General features: G+C 40.9%; 1 protein-coding gene across 4 annotated transcripts in view; it reads left to right on the forward strand.

The window, feature by feature from the left end:
- BLOC1S5 (biogenesis of lysosomal organelles complex 1 subunit 5) overlaps positions 1-15,993 on the forward strand; it is a 181,649-nt gene that overhangs the window by 44,966 nt on the left and 120,690 nt on the right. The window contains exon 5 of one of the 4 annotated variants that reach the window (XR_011470274.1): positions 833-2,231. Coding sequence is in view for 3 of the 4 variants with exons in the window: in XM_070405767.1 (XP_070261868.1) it covers positions 833-1,012 (180 nt within the window). In the remaining variant the exon portion in view is untranslated. Of the gene's footprint in view, positions 1-832; positions 6,312-15,993 lie in introns of those variants that run through there. The other 3 variants (XM_070405767.1, XM_070405765.1, XM_070405768.1) reach the window with 3 other exon arrangements.

Raw genomic sequence — 15,993 nt, forward strand, 5'->3', positions numbered from 1 at the left:
ATGGCTTTAGGTGTTTTGTAGGTTTCTATGGTTTGCATCATCACATTTTGCTTGTTTGTTGAATAGGACTTAGCTTGTCTCAAAACTTAACTTCTAAAGTTGTATGTAGAATATTTGAGGCAGAGATATAAAGTTATTTTTCATGCTCTCTTTAGCTCATTGTTGTACATATTCAAAGATAATAATTGAAAAAAAAACAAAGATAATAATTGAAATTATACTAAATTTATGCCTTTTTTACTTATACATTGTTTCATCTCTTGTTGTGGTCCTCAAAAGCAAAAATTTTATTCTCATATAGAAATATTAAGAGGCATCTCCAAATATTTGACAGCAATGCTTTTGGAGTTTGTTTGCTTTAAGGAATGGAACTGAACCAGAAGAGATTTCTTGAGTGACTAACAATGCATAATTATTTTTAATGCATTTAAAGAAATATTTTGTGTAAGATATACATTTTAATTTCTTATAATAATCATTTTTGGCATATATTCTTTAAGCTTGATTTAAAAGTTATATGCAGTTAAATGGTATTTGAGGAGAAATAGAGGTATGAAAATTTACTTGAATTGTATTTGATTTTGTCATTTAACAATACTAGACATTTTTGAAATTTTGACAATGTGGATACCCATGTTCAGTCATAGTAAGTTTCTAATATGTCATGTTCTTGTTGGACATTAAAACTATAATGCAGTTTTATCATTGTGATTTTCAAGCTGTGATTGCTATAGTAACCAAATATCAAGAGTTAAAGTTATGTTTGTCTCTTCTGCATAGAAAAATAATTGTCTGGAAAATGTCACATGACTTTCAAATTTTCTTTTCTCAGATTTATAATGACCATATAATAGCTAGTGAAAACCAGCATATAATCCAGTGGGAAGATTTCATGAAAGAACAACACAACAAACAGGCTGAAGTGGATGAAGAGCACAGAAAAGCTGTGGAGAGGCTTAAAGAACAATATGCTGAAATGAAGAAGGACCTAGGAAAATTTTCAACCTTTTGAGAACTTGAACCACAACGGTGTGAAAGCATTGACTTCCCCCAAAGAACTAACTATTCTCATCAAACCATTTAGCCTCTGCTTCAAGCTTAGCAATATATTTAGTGACACTCATATCAGGAGAAAGAAACTTCTACTGGAGTACTAATTAAATGTTTAGTGGAAGAAGAGTGCTATATCTTTCCTGTTTAAGTGCCTATGTATAATTATTTGGGCAAGAGTAGGAAGAAAAATTGGATAAATTTACTTTTTGTTAATCAGAATTGGTCTTCTTTGTTATTGATTATCTCAGAGAACTGTAAATATAGACCTCTTAGAAAAATAATTTCATTCTTATACGGGGTTAATATTAGCTTATTATTGTGGCTTAGAAAGCAGATATAATAGTTGCCTGCTTTAGCCTCCTTGGCTATTGGAAGAATGTGTAGAGTGTTAGTCCATCAGTAATGTAGACAAAAACAATGGTCCTTGGAACAGAGATCAGCTTTATGAGAGGTGAGAGTAAAACACCCTCTACTGTAGCAAAGGTGGCCCTGTTGGTCGTTGAACTGCTGAAAGGTTACAGAGTCTGCAGTGCAGCATAATGCCATGTGTTTCACTGATGACAAGACACACTTGTTAAGTTTTGTGGCCTTCCAGCACTTCATACTTTCAGCTTTTAAAACATGCTTAGAAGGAAAAGCTTACCAAAAATATAGTTTGACTTTTAGCCTTTCCAAGAACCATAATCTTGCCCATAGTATTTACCTCATTTTTGTGTCTCTTGCTGTGGGTGAGCTTTGTAAGACAAATAATCTCTAAAATGTTTCAACTGTGTAATGAGTAATCAGCAAAATCTGCAAGGAGTTCCTCTGGAATCATACAATTATTCTGGCTCTGAATATGCCAGAAGTAATTTCCCATATGGCAAATCCATGTTAAATGTAAATCCTTTTTAGTGTTTAGCGTCTGTTCTCATAAGCAGGTGTACTATGATGAAACATGTACCAACTCAGTCATCACTGTGAGCTTTAAAAATCTGCACTTAACAGTGTAATTGAGGAACTAAGTTATTTTTTATTTGCCGTAAACAAAGCAAAATTAAATGCAATATTTTAAGCCCTAACCGGTTTGGCTCAGTGGATAGAGCGTCGGCCTGCGGACTCAAAGGTCCTAAGTTCGATTCCGGTCAAGGGCATGTACCTTGGTTGCGGGCACATCCCCAGTAGGGAGTGTGCAGGAGGCAGCTGATCGATGTTTCTCTCATCGATGTTTCTAACTCTCTATCTCTCTCCCTTCCTCTCTGTAAAAAATCAATAAAAATATATTAAAAAAATAATAAAAAATGCAATATTTCAAGAGGTGTATAGCAAATGAATTTGAGGTATGGATAAATCTTTCAAATGTTTTTTATTGCTCTTCAATAAAGAAAGGCACTGAAAGAACATATCCAACTCTCATGTATCTCAGTCTTACTAGAGCAGAAAGTGACAATGCTGGCTTGTGTAAATTTATGGCATACTGTCAAAGCTGCATTCTTGGCTGCATGTTGAAAATGTGATTAAAGTTAATAGAGGAGATGAAATAAGTATTTGAGATTTCTTTCAATAACACTGAACTTCTGCCAACTTTCTCTGTCCGCTACTGTAGGCTTGACAGGTTCATCAATCATCCTCTGGTACCTGGACTCAAAAGGGCTCTTGCTGACACAGAGGCATGTTGGAATTTTCTTAATTCTCTTTCAGTGGATGGAAAAAAAACACATACTTTCAAAAATATCCCACACATGAAAAGCAAGGGGAGCCTTAAATGAAAATTCCCTTTGTACCGTAGGCAGTTTTTGGAATGCTATTAATTGCCAATGCACCATTGAATAGACTCTATAACCAAGAAATCAGGACTGTGTGAGCAGGAATGTATTCTTAACTGTGGTTACTCAACTGGTGCAACAAGGATTTCTGATAGTATTTGTCCATCTCATAGGAATAATAAGTACTTTACCATATGAGTTTGTCTATACTATATAAGGATCTAAGGGACTTCTTAAACCAAAATGAAATAATTGGCTTTTTGACCTTTAAACATTTAAGATACCAGCTTCTCTCTTTAGCTATTCAGTATAACTTCTAAAAGAGGTGGTTGGTTTGCCTCCCTTTTAATACTCTAGCAGTGAGCACTTTCATTTATATTTCTCAATCTACAAATCACTTTTTATATGTATTATACATGTATATTAACTTTTATATGGTAATTACATAAGTTACAACATTTTTGCTGTTTATGTCGTTGAGCAGAGATAAGAGGGCTTCTGTGTAGCTCACACGATGGTTTTCTTTTGGATAATGCTTAAGTCCTATAGAAATATTTTGTTTTTTAAGTTCTAAGTGTTTTCTATTTTTCATAATGATTCTTTTTTGACTTACATATGTGCTACTTTTGTTTCATTTCCTAACTTATAGATTTTTAAATTCTGTTCTCATTATTGATATCTGCTTTAATTGGATTTTGGTCAGAGATGGGTCCATATAAAGTTGATATGGCAAAATTTGTTATTTTTCTTATGACCTATATTTGATCAGTTTTTGTAAATGTTTTCTTAGTGCTTGAAAGTCTGAATATTTCCCAGTTGTTAGGTGTCTGTTAGACCAAACTTCTTAATTGTGTTTTTCAAATTGTCTTCATTTCACTGTTGTTTTTCCTTCTATTTGATCACTCAGATTCTAAGATGTGTTGAAATTTTTTTTTATTTTTTTCTCCCTGTAATTTTGTAAGTTTTTGTTTTGTATATTTTGAAGCTTTGTTATTAGGTACATACAAATTTAGAATTATCTTCCAAGTTTAGAATTGAGTTTTGTATTCATAGTCATGACCTCTGTTCCTAATAATGTTTTTATTTCATTCTACATTGCTTTAAAAATCTATGCTTTAACAAATATATAGGCCATACCAGCTGGTTAATAATAGTATGATATGTATTTCTTTATCCTTCTGTTGGACCTCCCTGTTATGTTTTAGATGTGCCTCTTAAAAACTGTGATTTTTCTTTCTTTTTATCTGATTATCTTTTACCTGGAGAGTTTGATCAATCTATATTTATTGAACTTACTACTATATTAGGGCTTACTTATGTCATCTTATTATAATTTTTGTTACACTTTTTCGGTTACCTTACTGCCCTTGTGGGTTGTTTTGAGGGTTTTTGCCTTCTTTCAGATTAAGTTGTATGTTTTTTTTCCATTTACTTTTTCTCTACTATTTTAGAAGGTTAAAAAAAAAAAACCCTCAATTTTTATCTTTTAGTGCTTACCAATTTAATTTGCAGTTAGCATAAAATCTTTATTTTTCTTTCTAAACATAAGAGACTTTTGAACAAAGTCTGATTTTCCCCCTCAACTTAAAATTAGCATCTAGAATTTATTTTATCTCAGTTTAACTCCAAAAATAATTATGCAGTCAATATTTATTTAGATTTACCTACAAGTTTACCATTTCATTATCCCTGAAAATTAGCTACGTGGGTTGACAGTCATTTGTTCTCAGTATTTGAAATTATCCTGTTCAGATTCATTGAGCTTTTTGAATCTACAAATTTGTATCTTTCATAAATTAGAAAAATTCTCAACTTTTTAAAAAATAAATGTATTTTATTGATTTTTTTATAGAGAGGAAGGGAGAGGGATAAAGAGTCAGAAACATCGATGAGAGAGAAACATCTATCAGCTGCCTCCTACACACCCCTGACCAGGGATGTGCCCGCAACCAAGGCACATGCCCTTGACCGGAATCGAACCCGGGAGCCTTCTTCAGTCCGCAGGCCGATGCTCTATCCACTGAGCCAAACTGGTTAGGTCTCAACTTTTATCTCTTTGAATATTGTACTTCCTTCATTCTGTCTATTCTCTCCTTTCAGGTATCAAATTAGACTTAGGTTTTACTGCCTCACTGTTCTCCTTATCTCTGATTCATATTTTCTATCCCTGTCTGTGTGAAATTTTGACCATCCCTGTAAATTCTGGATAGTTTCTTTAACTCTGTTGCTCACTTCACTCATTCTTTCTTCTCACTGTTTCTAACCTACTTAACCTATAATTTTTTAAATTATGGTTGTGTGTTTTTTTCTTTCATTTCCAGAGTGTTGTTTGGTTCTTCCTCATACTTTCCTGGTTATTTGGGGTAGTTCCATTATTCCCTCTTTTTCTTTTCCTTAAACATATAAAATGTACTTTTTTTGTGGATCTGACTCTACAGTTTGTCGTTTGCTGTTTTTTCCGAAACAAGTTTATGATGATTTGTTTTCTAATGTGATCAGTGATTTGGACTGTGAGTTCATATTCCTTTTTACTTGATTTTAGGGAATTTTTTGTTTAAAGTATGTTTCTACACAGAGAAGATTTCTCTTTCTAGAACCACCGGTTTGTTTCTTGTGACACTGCTAACCCTGGGCCACTTCAAAGTCAACGTTCACCTTGGATTCCCGCCTTTCCCTCCCCTGTTCTTCAGCACATGCACATGCACTCTCACACACACTTAGAAGTAGTGTGAATTTCAACCTTAAACATAGTGTTGGGCCATGAATGGCATTCCTAGAGGAGACTGTTTCCCCCTTCCCAGCTCTACTTCAAGGAAAGAAGAGAAAATTTAGGTGGTTTCCTAGTTCACTCACTGAAAGTGGTTCCCTATGGAGATTCCCCAATCCTGTTGCTCATCCACCTCAGTCCCTGTTATGAACTGAATTCTGTCCCTCAAAATGTATATGTCAAAGCCCTAACCCCCAATGTGACTACATTTGGAGATAGAGCCTTTAAGGAGATAATTAAGGTTAAATGAGGTAATTAGGGTGGGGCCCTAATCTGTTAGCACTGGTGTCCTTATAAGAAGAGGAAGAGACAACAGAATACACTCTACACACTCAGGGGAAAGGTCGTCTGACACAGCAAAAAGGTGGCCATCTGCAAACCAGGAAGAGAGACCTCACCAGAAATGGAATTTTCTGACACCTTGATTGTTGGATTTCTTTCCTCCAGAACTATGAGAAAATAAATATTTGTTTATGCTATGCCCTCTCTGATATTTTACTGTGGCAGCCAGAGGAGACTAATACTGCCCCAGACCATGATTCTTGTCCCCGATACAGGCATAGCTCCTTAAGACGGGTCCTTCTGGCTGCAGGGAGGCAGAGATGCCTTTAGGACAATTACAAGTTCCAGAGCTAAATTACCCTATAGAATTTCACTTTTTCCTTATCTTTATTTGGTTTTAAATTTTATTCTAGCTTTTTTTGGTATTCAGCAGCTAGTGAGATTTCTCTGTATAGAAATGGCATGTTAGACAAGTATATGTTGATTTTATTACATTAATATTTCCCCCAAGAATATGACCATATCTACACTAATAAAAGAGAAACATGGTAATTGGCGTACGACCACTACCCTTTTCATTGGCTAATCAGTGAGTATATGCAAATTAACTCAGCCAAGATGGCAGCCAGCAGCCAGGCAGCTGGAAGCGAACATGAGGCTTGCTTGCTGCAGTGAAGGAGGACTCCAACGTTCCCCGCCTGCACTGCCGGCCTCTAAGCTGGCAGTTTGAAACTTAGTAACAAATATAGAAGCTAAACAAAACCCCGGGATCTCAGAGCTGGAGTTATACATTGTTTCGATTATAGAACACAAACAAACCAGCGGAAGCCTCAGAGCTAGAGCCAGAGTTAAAGCTGGCCCAGAATAAAATTAAAAAAAAGAGAAAAAAAAGGAGTGGTTGGGAGCTTCAGTCAACAACCCCCAGCCTGAAAGCAGCCCTCAGCCCCTCACCCAGACTGGCCAGGCACCCCAGTGGGGACCCCCACCCTGAAGGGTGTGTGACCAGCTGCAAACAGCCATCATCCCCTCATCCAGACTGGCCAGGCACCCCAGTGGGGACTCCCACCCTGATCCAGGACACCCTTCAGGGCAAACCAGCCGGCCCCCAGGCCTCTATTCTATATAGTAAAAGGGTAATATGCCTCCCAGCACCCGGATCAGCAGAGCCTCGAGGCCTCCTGGCACCGGATCAGCGTGACGGGGCAGCGCCCAAACCCCCTGATCTCCCTGCAACTCTGTGTGTGACAGGGTGCGGTGTCCCAACCCCCTGATCGGCCCTGCTCTGTGACAGGGTAGGGCGCCCCAACCCCCTCTCCCCCACAGGCCCTGCTCTGTGTGTGACAGGGTAGAGCCATAACCTCCCCATTGGCCCTGCCCTGGGTATGACAGTGGCGGCGCCCCAACCCCCTGATCGGCCCTGCTCTGCGGGTGATAGAGGGCGGCGCCCCAACCCCCTGATCCACCCTGCTCTGTGGGTGACAGGGGGCGGTGCCCTAACTCCCCTATCGGCCCTACTCTGTGCATGACAGGGGGGAGCTCCCCAACCCCCTGATGGGCCCTGTTCTGTGCATGACAGGGGGCAGCGCCCAACCCCCCTGATGGGCCCTGCTCTGTGCGTCACAGGGTGTGGCGCCGCAACCTCCCCATCGACCCTGCCTTGAGTGTGACAGGGGGCGGTGCCCCAACCCCCCAATCGGCCCTACCCTGAGCGTGACTGAGGGTGGCATCGCAACCTCCCAATCCACCCTGCTCTGTGCATGACAGGGGGCGGCGCCCCACTCCCCAATCAGCCCTGCTCTGAGCCCAACCAGGGGCTGCACCTAGGGATTGGGCCTGCCCTCTGCCACCCAGGAGCAGGCCTAAGCCAGCAGGTCGTTATCTCCCGAGGGGTCCCAGACTGCGAGAGGGCACAAGTGGGCCTGAGGGACCCCCCGTTTCCCCCCGAGTGCACAAATTTTTGTGCACCGGGCCTCTAGTCTACACTAATAAAAGAGAAACATGGTAATTAGCGTATGACCGCTACCCTTTTCATTGGCTAATCAGTGAGTATATGCAAATTAACTGACAACCAAGATGGCGGCTAATTTGCATATGTCTGCTCCAAGCCACAGACTGAGGCTTTAGGCCTGGGTAAGGGAGGAGCCAGCCAGTGATCCTTGAGCCAGTGATGGTTGATGGTGGTGATCGCAGGGGGAACCGGGGTGGAGCCTGCCAGCGATCATAGATGGTGGCAGTGGCGGAGGGGAACTGGGGGTGCCCTGGCCCAGGCCTAAAGCCTTGGCCAGAGGCTTTAGGCTTAGGTCAGGGAGGAGCCAGCCAGCGATTGTTGATGGCGGCGGAGGTGGGGAACCAGGGCAGAGCCAGCCAGCGATCAGCTGAAGCGGGAGCTAGGGGTCCCCAGTCCAGGCCTAACGCCTTGGCCAGAGGCTTTAGGCTTGGGCCTGGGGAGGAGCCAGCCAGCGATCTTCCCCAGTGGTGGTGGCTGCGGCTGAGGTGGTGGCAGTGAGCTGGGGGTGCCCTGGCCCAGGCCTAAAACCTCGGCCTGAGGCTTTAGGCCTGGGTCAGGGAGGAGCCAGCCAGCGATCAGCTGCAGCGGGAGCTGGGGTTGCCCGGCCCAGGCCTAAAGCCTTGGGCAGAGGCTTTAGGCTTGGGCTGGGGAGGAGCCAGCCAACGATTGTTGATGGCGGCGGAGGCGGGGAACCAGGGCAGAGCCAGCCAGCGATCGTTGATGGCAGCTGCGGGGAGCTGGGGGTGCCCCGGCCCAGGCCTAATGCCTCAGCCAGAGGCTTTAGGCTTGGGCCGGGGAGGAGCCAGCCAGTGATACTTGATGGTGGTGGCGGCCCGAACCGGGGCGCAGCCAGCCAGCGATCCTTGATGGCCACGGTGGCTTGGAGCTGAGGGTGCCCTGGCCCAGGGCTAATGACTCGCCAGAGCGTTAGGCCTGGGCAGGGGCCAAACCAGCAATTGGTGTGAACTACAGAGGAAACACCTTTTCTGACTGCTGATTGGTTAAGCTCCCTGTATGCCACTGGTTATATTCTTAGTAACTTGGGTAATAAGAGTCCAAAAAGTGATCTAGGGTTTTTTTTTACCACACTCCTGGAGAAAAAAATGAAGGTCTGCTGCTGGAGGGTTAAGAAATGTCATATCCTGTCCTAGCCAGTTTGGCGCAGTGGATAATGCCTTGGTCTGCCCAACGCAGATTCTGGGTTCAATTCTGACCAAGGGCATGTACCTAGGCTGCAGGTTCCTCCCTGGCTCCGGCCCAGGTCAGGGCTCATGCAGGAGGCAACCAATCAAAGTGTTCCTCTCACTTTAATGTTTCTCTCTGTCTTTCCCTTTCTCTTCCACATTCTCTAAAAATCAATGGAAACATATCCCTAGGTGAGGAGAAAGAAAGAAAGAAATGTCATATCCTATGAAAGACACTTCTTGAAAATGCCTAAAGAAAATTGTCATTTTTTCATGGTAAAGGGACTGGAGTCCGTGTTGATGAAAACACCTTGGTGGCTGCGGTGACTGGCAGTGGCTGCAACAGTGCAGTGATGGGGCTGGTGCCTTCCCCTGATCAGCCCGGTCGACTCCCACAAAGGGAGGCCAGACTGTGGCTTAGGCCCACTCCCCAAGGGGAGCAGGGAGCAGGTAGTAAGACATCCCCTAGGGCTCCCAGTATGTGATAGGGGGCAAGCTGGGCTGAGGAACCCCCTCCCCAGTGCACAAATTTTTGTGCACCGGGCCCCTAGTTCTAGTATAAAAGATGATAGCTTTTCTTTCAAATATTGTGCTAGATATTTTCTATTTGGTTGTTTCTTATTGCTACCTGTGAACTAATTTGATTGTTTCTATATCTTCTGTGGATCCTTTCTTTTTACTACTTGTGAGCTAATGAAAGCAAATAAGATTGCCCAAGCTCTAGCCAGTTTCGTTCAGTGGTTGAAATGTCGGCCGATGGACTGAAGGATCCTGTGTTCAATTCTGGTCAAGGGCACATACCTCGGTTGCAGGCTCAGATCCCTGCCCTGGTCAGGGCGTGTACAGGAGGCAACCAATGGATGTGTCACCTCAGTGTTTCTCACTCTCTGTCTCTCCCCCTCCTTTCCACTCTGTCTAAAAAAATCAATAGAAAAAATATATTTGGGTGAGGATTAACAACAAAAACTGTTGTGACTGGTGTGGCTCAGTGGTTGAGTACTGACCCGTGAACCAGGAGGTCACAGTTCAATTCCTGGTCAGGGCACATGCCTGGTTTGCGAGCTCAATCCCCAGTAGAGATTGTGCAAGAGGCAGTGAATTAATGATTTTCATCATTAATGTTTCTGTCCCTCTCCCTTCCTCTCTCTGAAATCAATTAAAAACCATTCTTTTAAGAGAAAGAAAGCAAGTAAGATTACTGTAGTCTTCTAAACCTGCATAACTCTTATCTGAATACTTTATTTTGGTTTCCTTCTTTTTAGAACATAATTGTGGTTTATGAAAATGCCCAGATCTTTATTATGGATGTGTAGGTAGAAGTAGTAGGTATTAAACCCAAAGTACATGAAAATATGGAGGAGTCACAAATGCCTCCCAGCCACATCGGGAATTCTCTACTTTGCTCCTTTAACACATAAACTATCTATCTGAACACTTCCATTTACTTTTAAACAGTTTTCTAATATACAGGATGGAGCAAAATTAGGTTTACAATTTTAAGCACAACATGGAGTTTATTTTTGTATTGTCTTAATTATCTATATGAATAACTGTAAGTCTACTTTTGCCACACCCTGTATATGTGTTTTAATACATTGGACTCTGGTTGGCATTGCAAATTAAAAGGCAAAGGGTTTTATTGCTTTGGAATTTAACATAATGACTGCTTTTCCTTTAATTATACCCTAGGGCCTCTTTTTTGCCATGTGAAACTATAAGTCTTTATCTCAGGAAAAAAAATAGCAGAAAAATATTTTAAACATTAATTCAGCCAAAATATTTGAAGTTACCAATATAGAAAATATATTTTCTAATATATTATTCTTAATATTCCCAACAGGTTTTATAATTATTTCATTCATTTTTAACTCCAATAAATGTGAATCTTAATATTATATCGACTAATGGTCATAAAGTAAAAAGAGGATCAAAATCAGTTATCTCACTTGCACCCTGATCTTGCTATTTTCATTTTTTAATTTTAATTGCAGAAAATAGTACCTTTTTGTGCCTTGTCTGCCAATATTAGCAAAGGAATATTTTCTCTGATATATTTATATTTTGTTCTATAAACAAGAAAAAAATAATGTAGATTTTCAAATGTGATACATTCCACAGAGCAATCCTATATAATAAAAGCTTAATATGCAAATTGTCCCCTCGGGCGGTTCGACCCGGATTTCAACCAGGAGACCGGGAGTTCCACCGGGAGTTTGACCGCTTGCTATGATGTGTGCTGACCACCAGGGGGCAGTGAGGAACATGGCGGGCATGGGCGACATGGTCCTGGCAGTAGAGGCGCTGCCAAGCTCCATCCAATGGGCCCTGACAAGAGCGGGACCATGGCAGGATGGTGGAGCAGGTGAGCGGGCAGCACCAGGCCAAGGCGGGTACGATCGGGGGCCTGATCGCCCCGCAGACGGCGACCAGCGGTAGCGGTGGGGTGTGGGGCTGACATCTGGCTCGACTGATCACTCCGCAGGCGGGATGGTGGAGCAAGTGAGGGGGTGGCACCAGGCCAAGGCGGGGTGCCAGGCGGGGCTGCGAGGCTGGGGACGCGAGCTGGAGCCGGATCTCCGCAGGCCACCCTGAGGGACTCCACCCGTGCACAAATTTATGCCCTGGTCCTCTAGTAAATAAATAAATATACTGATCCTCACAAAAATTCAATATTCAAATAATCTCTGAATAGTCAAAATCAATTTAAGGTAAGTACACACAATACTTCTATTTGCATAACACAGCTTACAGCTTGCAGTTTACAGTATACCTGTAAGAGCTTTATATATAACTAGAGTCTCGGTGCACGAAATTTGTGCACTCAGGAGGGGGGTTTCCCAGCCTGGCCAGTGCCCTCTCACAGTGCAGGAGCCCCATGATAGATCTCCCCAAAGAGGTAAGCCCCGCCCACCCATCTGGGGCTCCTTGATGGATTGCCCCAAAGAGGTAGGCTGGAACCGGGGGTCTTGCCCCCGGCGTCGCCGTGCAGAGCCACCAGGACCTGCCTCTGCGCCATGCGGAGTAGTGGGACACCCGGCGTCACCGCGCGGAGCTGCGGTACCTGCCTCTGCGCCGCGCACACAGCGTCAAGTGTCCACCCACCTGCGCATGCCCTCTGCGTACACAGCCTCCTGATGATGGCTTGTTATGGCGTGAGGGCATCACGGCATGAGGGCATGACGACCACATAGGCTTTTATTAGTATCGATTTAATCTTACTTTATCCTTAACACCAAGATGTGCTCACTTTATTCTTTTAGAGAAAGAGTACAATGGTAGAAATACATGGACTTTAGTGTTCTGCTTACTTAATGTTGGGTCAGCAACAACATGTTAGATAAATAGAGTAAATGATACTTTTATGTTTTAAAAAAATTCCATCAATGATATCATGAAAATCTATGGTATAGATTAGTGATGGCGAACCTTTTGAGCTTGGCGTGTCAGCATTTTGAAAAACCCTAACTTAACTCTGCTGCTGTGTCACATATAGAAATTTTTTGATATTTGCAACCATAGTAAAACAAAGACTTATATTTTTGATATTTATTTTATATATTTAAATGCCATTTAACAAAGAAAAATCAACCAAAAAATTGAGTTTGAGTGTCACCTCTGACACGCGTGTCATAGGTTCGCCATCACTGGTATAGATGTATCCCCAAATTTTTCTTTACAATTATATAGGGTTTTTGTTTTTTTTTATAAAGAATGCTTCATATACTACAAACAGTAAATCAATATGTGAAATTTCAGTCTTATTAAATATTCTGAATTATTAAAGGTATCTACTACTGTTTCACAATTTACTAGGTGGTCAGGCTGTGCCATAGGATAGAGACCAGTGCGGTTCAATTTAAATATTACCCTTTTATTATATGGGATAATATGCTAATTAGACTGGACATTCTTCTGGACAAAGCTGCAGTGAGCAGGGGCCGAGGCAGAGGTAGCAGAGGCCCCCGGCCGTGGCGGAGGCAGGCGGGGGCCAGGGCCAAGGCCCTTGCACAAATTTCATGCATTGGGCCTCTACTAGTTAATAATACTGTATTGTGTACATGAATTTTGTTAAGACAGTAGATCTTAAAAGTCCTCATCACAAGAAAAATATAACTATGAGGTGATTGCTGCTAACTTATTGTGTGATCATTTCACTATATACACATATATCAAACCATCATGCTATTTACCTGAAACTAATATAATGTTTATGTCAATTATATCTCAATAAAATGGGGAGAAAAAAGTCAGTGTATGAGGTCAGCTAGATTATGTTTAAAAGTTTCTCTATTACTACATAGCTCATTCTTGACTTATATGGAATTACCCATATTGCTAAAATTACAATTCTTCTTTTTGAAAATGTTTTTTAAAATTTAATACAGTGCATTCCCTTAAAATAGTTATTTGTAAAGAATTTTAAAAGAAAACCACAGATAAACCATTTTTTTTAAAAAAAAACTTCATGTACTCTGAAATGCTTAAGCAGCTTTTTTGGAAATTATATTTTAGGAAAAAAAATCATAAAATTACATTGAGATCATTGTCACCAGAAAATGTTTTATGTGGTCAGTTGTGTATTAAATTTGTTTTAAAATTAATTATACATCAAATAAATAATTTATTAAAGTATTTTAAAAACATTAAAGCATAAATATTTAATTTTACTAAGAAAAACTTTGACACTAAATCTGTTTTTCACTTGGAATCTAAAATGTATAGTTAAAAACCAGCAGGTGTCACTGTGATAACAGATTTTTTTCCCCTCTAAGCAGTTCTGTATAGATGGCTACATAACAGCTATGAACAAAGATGTATTAAGAGACAACGAATTTAAGTTGTATCACTGAACAAAAATACCAAAATGTAGGAAAGCATATATAGTATGCCTAGAGGATTAGGAGTACTTAAGAGAATTGTATTTTTTCTTAAATTTCTTCACATCTCAAAGTTTTATTAACAGTAAAAGTACAGTAAAATCCCCCTGCTGATGTTTTGGACTTTATATTGAAGTAGAGAATAGTGTACAATTCACAGATTACAACTGTGTAACCAAAATTAAATTAAGAAACAGCATTTTCAGTAAATTTTAAAATGGATTTTTAAAAACTTTTGATCCTTTCCTTCAAATTGAGGTAGAGTTATAATTTGTAAATTAACCTTTAGAGACAAAAATATGGTAACTTGGCCGAGGCCGGTTTGGCTCAGTGGATAGAGCGTCGGCCTGCGGACTGAAGGGTCCCGGGTTCGATTCCGGTCAAGGGCATGTACCTGAGTTGCGGGCACGTCCCCAGTGGGAGATGTGCAGGAGGCAGCTGATCGATGTTTCTCTCTCATCGATGTTTCTAACTCTCTATCTCTCTCTCCCTTCCTCTCTGTAAAAAATCAATAAAATATATTTTTAAAAAAATATGGTAACTTGTAGAAAATAATAATAGGAATTAAAGAGCTAGTTGTCAGAGTATTTTTTCCCTGCCTGGTATGGAAGCCAAAGTAAAATTTAATAAAACGTTCATTCATTGGAACATTGTGCTGTCTCTGGATTCTATTCTGAGAGAAACAATAGCACTCCACCTTAAAGAAATTTGTAATTGAGTTATGTACATACAATAATAAAATAGAAAAACCAGGATTATGATATTAAATAAGATATTAAAAGCCATGATATACAAAGCAAGCAGATTATGATTAAGTGAGTTCCAGTAGGAACTATCTTTGAATTATAATCAAGGATTATAATAAAAATAAAACTTTAATTGATTAGGGTTTAGAGCAGTGATGGCGAATCTTTTGAGCTCGGCGTGTCAGCATTTTGAAAAACCCTAACTTAACTCTGGTGCCATGTCACATAGAGAAATTTTTTGATATTTGCAAGCATAGTAAAACAAAAACTTATATTTTTGATATTTATTTTATATATTTAAATGCCATTTAACAAAGAAAAATCAACTAAAAAATGAGTTCGCGTGTCACCTCTGACACGCGTGTCATAGGTTTGCCATCACTGGTTTAGAGAATGAAAAAGAATGGCAAAATACCTGATTTAGTTTAGTTAAATAAGCATTTAAAAATTTTTATTGATTGATTTTAGAGAGAGAGAAACATCAATATTTATTATTCCACCCATCCATGCACTCATTGGTTGGTTTTTGTATGTGCCCTGATGGGATTGAACCCGCAACATCGGTATATTGGGGTGACAGTCTAACCAACTGAGCTACCCAGCCAGGGGTTCAGTTTAGTTCAATAAGCATTTATGGGGCACCTGTGTTCTATCCACTTTACTAGTATATTCCTGGACAGATACTAGGGATCCTAACAAACACAGATGGAAATACTGGGAAATTCAAATGCTAATAGACTTCTTTGATGTTGAAAATAGAGGTAGATAAGACTGGAAATTGTAACATGCATTGGTTTGAGAGTCAGAAGTCCTGGGTTTTAGTCATGCTTCTGTCACTAAGTTTTTTTTCCCTTGTGTGTGGATTATGTGTGCCCTCCTGTTGTAGTTCAGCCTTGATTTCTCTTGGCGTGTTCAGGGGTGGGGTTGACCCTCAGCCTGGTTGACTATGAAGATCTCCCCCCAACCACAGTTTAAGAGCTGCTGTGTGGGGGTTGACCCCAGGACAGGTACCTGCTGAGATCTCCCTTTGTGTTGTGTCACCTGTGGAGCTAATTGGGTGGTATTCTGGTGGTCTGAAGATAGCCTCCAGATGTGTTGGTTCTATGACTTTGGGGAGGGAATCTGGTGCAGGTCAATGTCAGATGCTGCCTATGACTGGCCCTAGGCTACCTATTAGAAGCCACAAAGGGATCCACAGTTAGTAGCTGCCTCTGCTGGGCATCAGTGTGCGTGGGAGGGGCCAAGTTCTGAACTGTGGCCAGCTGCCACCAGTACTGAGTCTGAAGCAGGTCAGCAAAAGGTCCAAGGTATGCTGAGATCAGCCGCTGCCA

The sequence above is a fragment of the Myotis yumanensis genome, unplaced genomic scaffold (genome assembly GCF_028538775.1).
Source record: "Myotis yumanensis isolate MYYU_CA2020_CCGP unplaced genomic scaffold, mMyoYum1.0.hap1 SCAF_2, whole genome shotgun sequence".
Taxonomy (NCBI): Eukaryota; Metazoa; Chordata; class Mammalia; order Chiroptera; family Vespertilionidae; genus Myotis; species Myotis yumanensis.